The 9821-nt window shown below is 44.2% G+C and overlaps 1 protein-coding gene across 6 annotated transcripts in view; it reads right to left on the bottom strand.

Annotated features, from left to right (window-relative positions):
* Nucleotides 1-4796: 4796 nt before the first annotated feature.
* The window catches only part of TULP3 (TUB like protein 3), an 80302-nt gene continuing 75277 nt past the window's right edge, over nucleotides 4797-9821 (bottom strand). For all 6 annotated transcript variants that reach the window (XM_039538167.1, XM_039538173.1, XM_039538183.1 and 3 more), the window contains 2 exons: nucleotides 8682-8853; nucleotides 4797-8163 (listed from right to left, as the gene is read on the bottom strand). In XM_039538167.1, coding sequence (XP_039394101.1) covers nucleotides 8030-8163; nucleotides 8682-8853 — 306 coding nt within the window. In that variant the 3' untranslated portion in view covers nucleotides 4797-8029. The remainder of the gene's footprint in view (nucleotides 8164-8681; nucleotides 8854-9821) is intronic.

Genomic DNA, 9821 nt, shown 5'->3' with positions numbered 1-9821 from the left:
GTGTCAAGTGCGTGAGAACTAGGTTGATGATAGATTCCCTGCCCCCCTCCCCATTTTTCAGACCATTGTAAGCACCACCTCCAATGCAGGAAGGAGCAGCTCCCACGTCCCTCTGGGGCAGATTGGCATCAACCTGCTGAGGACTCCTTTTTAGTAGGCCTCATTCCCATGAGGGAGTGGAGACAGAAAGGCCATTAAAACATTCCCTTTCCATAAGCATTTGATTTTCCGATGCTTTCTAAACTCTCTGTTCCTGGGGTGCAGAAGTAGTGGCCCAATCTCCTGCAACAGGGGACAGAGGCTAAAAAAACTTTCCTGACTCCAAAGCTGGCACTTCCAAGCAACACAGCATCCACTACCCCAGTGGTTTTCATACCTTTTTTTCTGGTGACCCGGTTGAAGAAAATTGTTGATGCCTGTGACCCAGTGAGGGGTTCGGGATGTGGGAGGGGGCTCTGGGATGAGACAGGGGGTTGGGGTCAGGGCTCTGGGCTGGGGGTGCAGGCTCTGGGGTGAGGCTGGGGATGAGGGGGTTGGGGTGCAGGAAGGGGCTCTGGGTTTGGGGGGGCTCAGCACTGGGGCAGGGAATTGGGGTGCGGGCTTATCTCCAGTGGCTCCCGGTCAGTACCGCAGCTGGAGTGCAGAGGCAGGCTTCACACCATCCTGGCACCGCAGACCACGCTGTGCCCTAGAAGCGGCTAGCAGGTCCAGCTCTTAGGCAGAGGGGCACACAAGCGGCTCCACGCAGCTTTTGCCTGCAGGCACTGCCCCCCCAGCTCCCATTGGCTGGTTCCTGGCCAGTGGGAGTGCGGAGCCAGTGCTCGGGTTGGGAGCATTGTGCAGAGCCTTGTGGCACCCCTACGTATGAGCCGTACCTGCTGCTGGCCATTTCCGGGGTGCAGCGTGACATCAGAACAGGTAGGGACTACTAGTTTTTACTGTCCGGACGCCAGGATCTGTGAGTGCTGAGCAAGGCGACCCAGTGCTTTGCATTCTGTACTGAGTCGCAACCCAAACTTCAAAAACCATTGCACTACTCCATACTGGGACACTGGGGTCAGCACTGAGTCAGAAGGAATAGAGCACCTCCTCTCAGGTTACCCACCCCACTCCCTGCAACACAGCACCCTGTCCTGCCATGCAGGGAGACATTAGGGTCAGTACTGACTAAAGAAGAAAGAGCCCCTCTCTAATGAGTCACCCACACCACTCCCTGCAGCACTGCCAATTCTTTCAGTTTCATTTTCCATTATAAAAACACTTCACCCTTGTGCACATTTTCATATCCAAAGCACTTGACAAACATCTATCTAACCCTCTCAAAAAACCCTACAAAGTGGGTTAGTTTAACTAGGAAGGCAAATGCAGGGCAGAACAACTTACCGACCCTTTGAACTTATGAACAGTGGGATATATTCTTATGTGCCAAGATGGCACTTTTCTCCATTTTACAACTGGGGAAATTGAAGCCTGGTCTACACTTAAAAATTTTACAAGCATTACTGTGTCATTTAGGGGGTGATTTTTTTTATAAAAAACCCAAAAATATAGCTATGCCAGTAAAAGCCCTACTGCAGACCATTATACAGTGTAACTGTGCTTATACTGGTATCGCTTATGCTGGTTTCATAGAGTATAGATTTCATAGAGTTTAAGGCCAGAAGGGAGCATTAGATCTTCTAGCCCGACCTCCTTCATAACACAGGCTATACATTTAACCCAAATACCCCTAACAGAGCCTGATGACTTCAGTTAAACTAAGCATTTTAGCCCTCAGGTTCCCCAAACCAGCGTATTGTATACCAGTGTAACTACAGCCACAGTAGAGGGGTTTGCCAGTATAGCTATACCAGAAGAACAATACCAAGTAGTGTAGCTAAGACCTGAGACAAAGAGTTAAAATTTCTCAGGAGCATTGTGGACTCCAGTGATTAAGTCCCACCTTGTGGGGGCACATGATTATGTGAGTATCTCAGCTTTCCTTCTGTCTTTCAAAGTAAGCTCCTAGCTCTCAGGGTTGTGGAGAAGAGCTTGAAAATGTCCCTTTGTGCAATATACATATACATTACTTTTCTTTGTAATTAGATGCAATTAGAATTTTTATTTTAATTTTCTCTTAGAATGCAGAGAGGCCACATACATTTTCTAAGTCATACAATTTTAGGTAATATCCATGTACATAAAGATATGACTGGTTATTTAAAATAAACCATGTATTCTGTGTGGTGTTATTCTACACAAACTCCTGTGTGTTGCAGTTTTCCTTTAAATGTATACCTGTAATGAGCCCATTTAGCCACTGTGGGTCTCTGCTAAACCATGTGAAGATTAAAAGCTGATGTTTAAAGTGCAGTACTACTGTGAAAAATGATTTTGCAAAAATGGCATCTTATTACTCATTACATCTGCTTCCTATGTATACTGAAGGTCAGATCTGCTGACTTTGTGGCTAATGTACATTTTTTCTCCTGTTCCCCCTGCAGAGTCAACACAGCTCAGAGAGCGAGCTGGATTTTATTCCTTCCTGTGAATCATCAGCAGAATTGTTCACCAAATTCTAGTTACTTACAGTTGCAGAAACGCACTGAAATGAATGGGTTTGCACCTGTGTCACTAAGGGTAGGATTTGGCCTGTAGAACCTTTAGTAGTGGAGATGATATGCAAGGAAAGAACTTGACAGAGCACACATATGGAGTTTGATTGGGGTGGTCAGAAGTAGTGGAATCTTTTTTCCTGTTAGCTGAACAGGTCTGATATACAGCTATTGACAGACAAATATGGAACTAATTTTTAGGAATCACTTTTCAGAGTAAAACTGCACTCTAAGGGTAGTTCTAGTTCTCTTTTATAAATGGGGATCTCAATTCAAGTTAAGAAAATCATTCTTTGTTCACCTTTGTTTTGTTGTAGCTTAGTTCAGTGGTTCTCTCTTTTTAAACCATCACTTTACTTTTATCATAGCAAATGAGATCAGATCCCACCTTCAAATCTAGTGGAAACAACATTCATTCATATATATCAACTGCCAATTAAATGCTTTTTACCTTGACACGTTTTAGCAAAAAGGATGAGCTGCTTTCTGGCCACAGAGCTTATCTAGGTGTGGAAAGATTTACCCAAACTGAAACAGGAAAATGACTTCTGAGTCCCAGCAGGGGAACAAGAACTCCATGGAGAACAGGACAAGAGAACAGAATGGGGAGACAGGGACTGTAGACTGAAAATGCTGGAAGACACAAGGACAAGAACTCCTGAGAAGCCTCTGACCTTTAGCCTGATCTCACCTTTATGGTAAAGCTGACCTCTATTACTTGAGCTAAATAAGTAATTGATAGTAGTAATAGGCTGTTATCCTCCACATAGCTCAGCTACTAAAGGAGGATAGCTCAGTGGTTTGAGCATTAGCCTGCTAAACCCAGGGCTGTGAGTTCAGCCCTTGAGGGGGCTACTTAAGGATATAGGGCAAAATCTGTACTTGGTCCTGCTAGTGAGGGAGCTGGCTTCAATTACAGATAGCACTCAAGCCCATAGATTTGACACATTCCTTCAGAAAAGCAGTGTGGATGAGACTTGGGTATGCTGTTTTAGACAGGACTCTATCCCCAGCTCTGACTGCAGTGACCTCTTACAAACTCCCAGCTCTCCATCTGTGAAAAGGGTGGAGTGGGGGAATAGGTGCTTGCCTTATTATTCTTTTCCAGTAACAATAGCTGTGAAGTGCACAGAGCTATTAATACCAGTAAGTAGAAGAGCATGTTGGGTGGGGTGTGCTTTGTCATCGTATTATACTTTTAAATAATAGAGTCTGAGTCTACTCCTATTGATATCAACACTTCAATACAAGCAGGATTGAGCCATAAAAGAGTAAGAAATGAATACTCCTGCCTTTGATGTGTATCAGCTGGAGACCTCACAGCACCTTGGAGCTGCTGCATTCTGAGTCCCGCTCTGAGGATTCTCACTGGACTGTAGCATTTGCTTCCTGTACCCAACCTGTTCTTGGAGTTTTCTGGATGTTGTGTTTGGTGTGGGAGTGAGAGCATGATATTACAGGAGTCAACATAGTACTGTAGAGATAGCAACTGTGCTGCAGATCTCTGAGACAGACACAGAGAGCAGAAAGTGCTTGCACCCTGTATCCATTCCGGCCAAGCTAGAGGGAAATGGACATGATTGTTCAACCTGCATTCAGAACAGTTAGATCTCCCCTACCTCAAGTTTTAAGTCACTGGAACAAGGACATTTTCCCTCAGTGAGGCAGACACTTACTTCTCTTCATATCACCCCAGTAAAAACACAATCAACTCAGTACTGCCCCTCTTTACCTCACACTATTTCAATCCTGGTCCAGAATTGTACCATGTGACACTTGGACAACAGGAGGGGCTTAGAGCAAGTGATTAGGGTGACCAGTCAACAAATGTGAAAAATTGGGATAGGGGATGGGGGGTAATAGGAGCCTGTATAAGAAAAAGACCCAAAATCGGGACTGTCCCTATAAAGTCGGAACATCTGGTCACCCTACAAGTGACCGGGGCTGGGTAAATATTTCCAATGCACCCCCCTCAGCAGCCCATAACACTTGAGAGAGAAGGGGTATGAGGAGCAGGAGAATCAAGGGGAGGGGAGCGAACAAATAGACAGCAAGCAGCTCCAAGTGGTGCAGAAAGGAAATTGGTAGCACTTGTGTTTCCAAGGCAATTCTCACACTTCTAAATATTTGTAAAACCAGCACTGAGGAGAAGTGGGGGAGACAAATGAGGAATGATACGGAAAGAAGAGAGATGGAGTGGAGGGAGACGGAGAAAGAGGGGTAGCCAAAGCAGGAGAGATAGAGATATCAGAGCCGACAGCAAACACCATATGCAGCAAAAACCCTACAGGACAAGATAAGAACAATTCAGAGTGTAGGGTTTTGTTGTTTGTTTTGTTTTTTATAAATTATTTTATTTTCATTAGAGTACAAAAGTTATAAATACAATTCATGTAGAACAATATTTGACCAAAAAGCACTGGACGTTTCTGCAGAGCAAAAAAAGCTTGGAAGCAACAGGAAGCACACAAAGCCAGCCTCTCAGTCATCTAGGTGGACCTTTGGCACACAGCAGCAACAGAGTGGGTGAAGAACACAAAAAGAACGGAGAGTACGGCAGAGTACTGAAGCCTCCAATATATAAAATATGTCTGAGAGCATCTGAGAAGAGGTAAATGCCTACCTCCTGCATTGCTATTGCCTGTTCAAACAGCAACACAAAACAGACCCATGCTTCTGTCCACATTGGGGTTGACACCAAGATATCCAGAATCACATTTTACTGTGACAGAGCGTACCATTTCCCTGAGCAGTGTGCACTGGGATTTTTGTCTGAAAATCAGGCTTTTAGTCTGACCCCACATACAGCTGATAGGACTGTTTCTTAGCACATCAGTATCACCCTTTTTAGAAAAATTCCCTGCTGGATGTTATCAGAGAAACCATGCTAGGACTTGCTAGCAATAACCTGTGTTTTAACACAGTTGTGGTTAACACACTTTAATGCTAGTGTGGACAAGGTCATTGTGTACAATCCCTTTAAAAAAAACAACCTCAAAAATGGAGACAGAAGGAAGAGTTTCAATACTAGAAGGTAAGTGAAGGGTCACATGCCCATAGTATAGAAAGCACCTCAGAAGAGACAAGAAATTCGGTCATCTGTCTGTGCATCTTGATGAGGAAACCTAAGAATCACAGGCACTGACTTAGCCATGATCAATTAAGCTCACCCATGGGTCTACCACCTTGAATAGTTTGAGATTGCCCTTGCTGACTGGCCCAGTTGGAGAGATGAACCAGGGAGTTGCAGGGCGGCTTGCTAAGCACAAGAAAACTTTTTCTGGACTAGCAAGTAATGCACTGCCTACAAGTAACACCAAGGAAACAAACTACTTTTCTACATCTGGTCCTAGTTACAAAGTAATTGTGACAGGCATTAGGAACTGGTTTCTTGGTAGATACAGGAAGTGCAGAGCAGTCAGTTGGGAGCACAAGAGAACACAAGTGGGAGAGGCCATCGAATCCTGTCCCCACATTGACAAGCGGGAAGTACATGAAGGCACAAAAGAGGTACCTGGCACAAACTCTTTGCTGAGTGCTATGCTGATGAGATTGCTCTGAATGCAAGGGCACCTCAGCCAGTGTAGCTTGGGAACTTGTGAGATAAGCGTTTTTTAGAACTAGAGCTATCAGCCACAATTCACCATTTACAATTAAATACAGAGATTACGTGACTATGATTGAAGCGTTTTTTCTGGCATCAGAAAATGTCTACACAAAGTTTGATGTTTTGGAAAATTAAACAGCAAAATAATACCCACCAATAGAGAGACTTATGTGACATATAATGCAAAGACCGTGGCACAATGATGAAAGTCTGGTTGCTGGGGGCATCCAGTTAGGACTTGTGGGCTGCCAATGACCTTTAAAAACAGATCAGTACATGCTTAATGGAGGGACAAATGAGCAATTAACTGTACATAATGAATGTGAAAGGAAAGATCCTGACAGCTGTACATAAAGAACATGAAATGGACAGGATGGTAGCTGTCCTCTTTTTTAATATACAGCAGATGTGCAGCCCATGTAACCTATAGGTCTCAATATGCAGTGCTCCAATTTGATGCAAGTTGAGGCTGGTGGATCAAGGAGGATTGCATGCTGGGACTTGTGGTCTCCACTGACTGGAACCCAGAATTAAAGAGGAGGGCTGCTACAGGACACATTATGGAGCCCGATGAGCAGTACTTTGCCTACTCTTGTTGCAATATTCTTCTTTCCTTGTGCCTTGGAAAATGTCTATAATCTTATTTTTGGATAATCTCATATTCAGATTAAATGATTATATAAAGATGACTGAACTGGTCATGATTTGCGATATCTATGGTTATTATACCACATGCAATTGGAATCAGCCATTCAGACTGCTGCAGAAGAGGCTCTTATTTGGTAAGAAAAAAGTTAAATAACACAAAGAAAAGCTTCAAACATCAGTTTATTCCTAAAATGCAGCAAACTTTATTCCTAAAAGAAATTAAAAAAAAAATGTTTCTGATTGACTGACCTAAAGAATCTAGTATTTAAGGCAATCAGAATACTGCATTTCAGGAATAGTCAATGGCATGCCTTTCTCAGCCAGTTTCTGTCAGGTCCAATGATCCATTCAATTTCACTTTTAGAACTGTTAGGAATAAAAGAAACAGTGATGGTCATAATGTAAATATTGCTTACTTAGAAGTGACCATAGGAGTTTTTCTCATATCCCTAATGATGGGGGATCTTATTTGGTAAAAGGGTTGTCACAGGATAATGAGCAGCAGAACAATTAACAGGAACTGGGATCCATCAGCCTTGAAAGAGAATTATCCTGCAGAGTAAAAGGGTGGCTATAGAGGCATGGGGCTTGTTCCTAGTCTTTGTTCATTGAACAGGGCTTACAGTTGAACAGGGACATCAGGCTTGTACCCTCTCTTCTTTCTCTGAACTTTGCCTTAGACAGAAGAGTTACTCTGCGGGGTAAGAGACGGCACAGACTGTACCTGTTCTTCCTTCTCTAAACGAATCTTAATATACGCTGCATGAGCACAGGGGTGTTGTGAGATCCAAGGTGCCTGGGCTAAAGCACTATTAATCTGATCCCCACTGCAGGAATTCCTAGTCACAGTGATGCTTAGCTGCTAAGGAGCAGGATTAGCTCTCTCACACCATCTCCGATCAAGAGTCGCAATGCAGCATTAATACTGATAACAAAGACATCACACATTATCCTTGCCTTCGCCCAGGGCACATGCAGAGATCTCCCTTCCAAAAAGGGCCATGGTCTCTATCAGCTACTGTAAAGCCCCCAAATCTACTATTTGCTTCTTGTTAAGCCCACAGATATCTGGCCTCCAGTTCCCCTTCTGTCCCCAGGATACTTCTCATGATTCCACCCAGAACTCATCTACAAGGTGCAGGGATGGGAGCAAGTTCCACGTCCAAGTCCGCTGTCTCCATCATTCACATGCCAATTTGCTGTCAAAGCTGGAGAGTCCAATGGCAAAGGCCTGGAGGGCACACAGTGGGTAATTATAGTCCAGAGTGAACACGTCTTCTGCTACACGACCAAACTGCATCACAATGTAGTCAGCTAGGGAAGCAGAGAGAGGGGGTCAGATACCAACTAATTCATAAAGAGAGAAAGGTAAGAGGAGAAAGAGTGGAACAGTTCCAAATACACCTGACTGGAGAGACTATCCCATCTTCCCCTCCTTACCAGAGTGGCTCAGAATCTGCTTTTCTACAAGAACAGTCCTGCTGACTTCTTTTACAGAGCAATCCCATAGCTATGCTTTGGCTGGGACAGCAATCCCATATTACTCTCCTTTCCATCTTCAGCCTAAGGCCTGCATTCGCCTCTCCTCTGATGCAGCTATCCTGTCATGCCCTCCACCTCTAGAGTGAAGGGGAGGTCCCATATTACTCCAAAAGTCCCAAGATCCTCTGGACTATATCCCCCATCCCGTTCTTGCTAATCCCATATCCCTTGTGTAGGAGCAGTGTTCCCATCTTTCCCCAGCCCTAATGAAACAATGCTCTTTTCCTCACTAGAGTGGCAGCCCCACATCCCCCACCCCACCCCACCCCAGCACAACCCTTAGCTCTTACGGTCATTCTCATGGACAATCTGGAAGTTCTTCACCGAGGCCTGAGTGACTCTCCCATGGAAATTCAAGACGTACGACTGAGTGTCATCATTCCAGACTGGAGCCTTGTTGTGCAGCTCAATCAGGTTTTCCAGGTTTTTATTTTGCCATTTTGATAGCAAACTCTCATGTTCCTGCTCAAGAGAAAAATTATACTTGGGAGGGTCCACTTTTAGTCACTGTTTCTCTCAGGTTGTGTTTACTCTGCAACCATGAGTCCCCCGATCTAGTGAACAGTGAACTCAACCCTACTGAAATAAGATCCTGCAGGTACCATGGAGATATTTCCATACTTTCCCAGTCCTGAGGTTCTCTCTCCTTCTGGGCCCAGGCAATCCTAACCAGGAGACACAGTGAGAGCACCTTCTGCACCCGCTCTCAATGTACTGGCAGGAGTCTATTTCTAACTCCCTGGGAGCCTTTTCCTCCAGTACCAAACCTCCAATTCCCACCTTGTAACCTTCAAAGCAAAAAGAAATAACCAGGGTATCTTTAACTCCCTGATGCAAGAAGTTGGGATGTTGTAGTGGGAAATTCAAAAGCTGCAGTGGGCGACAAGTATGTATGGATTCAAGTGCTTTCCCCCGATTCTACCCGGTTTAGGTATAGGTACACAAACACACGGACATGTGAAGGGGGGTAAAACAGCACGTTCACTACATCTGAGAAGAACAGTAAATTGGGAGGAACTGCAAACAGTAGTGAGGACAAAGTGGCAAGGACAACTGACAAAATGAACTTCAACCTTAAAAAATAAAAGCTATTAAAACTGAGAAAAACTATCCAAACTGAAGTTATTCCATGGAGGGAGATGCTTGGAAAGCAGTTGTTTGGGGAGGGTTGAGTGATAAATGTATTTATGGTAAAAATTTAAGTAGGATGTAGTGAGCTGTCTGTTGCTTCTTGGGTTTGTTTTTTAAATAGGTTTACTAATTAATTGTATCTCTGGTTTTATTTGTTTCTGCAAGGATGCCCATAGGCCTTTGGGAATGGGCATCAACAAATTACATTTAGGAATGGCAGTGGGGCCATCATTTAGAGAAGAACAGTCGCTGCTTATTCAGAGGCATCATGTCACAGACCATGTAGATGATGATGAATC

This window comes from Mauremys reevesii, linkage group 1, assembly GCF_016161935.1.
Source record: "Mauremys reevesii isolate NIE-2019 linkage group 1, ASM1616193v1, whole genome shotgun sequence".
In the NCBI taxonomy this organism is placed as follows: domain Eukaryota; kingdom Metazoa; phylum Chordata; order Testudines; family Geoemydidae; genus Mauremys; species Mauremys reevesii.
This window is presented reverse-complemented; position numbering and strand designations above follow the sequence as displayed.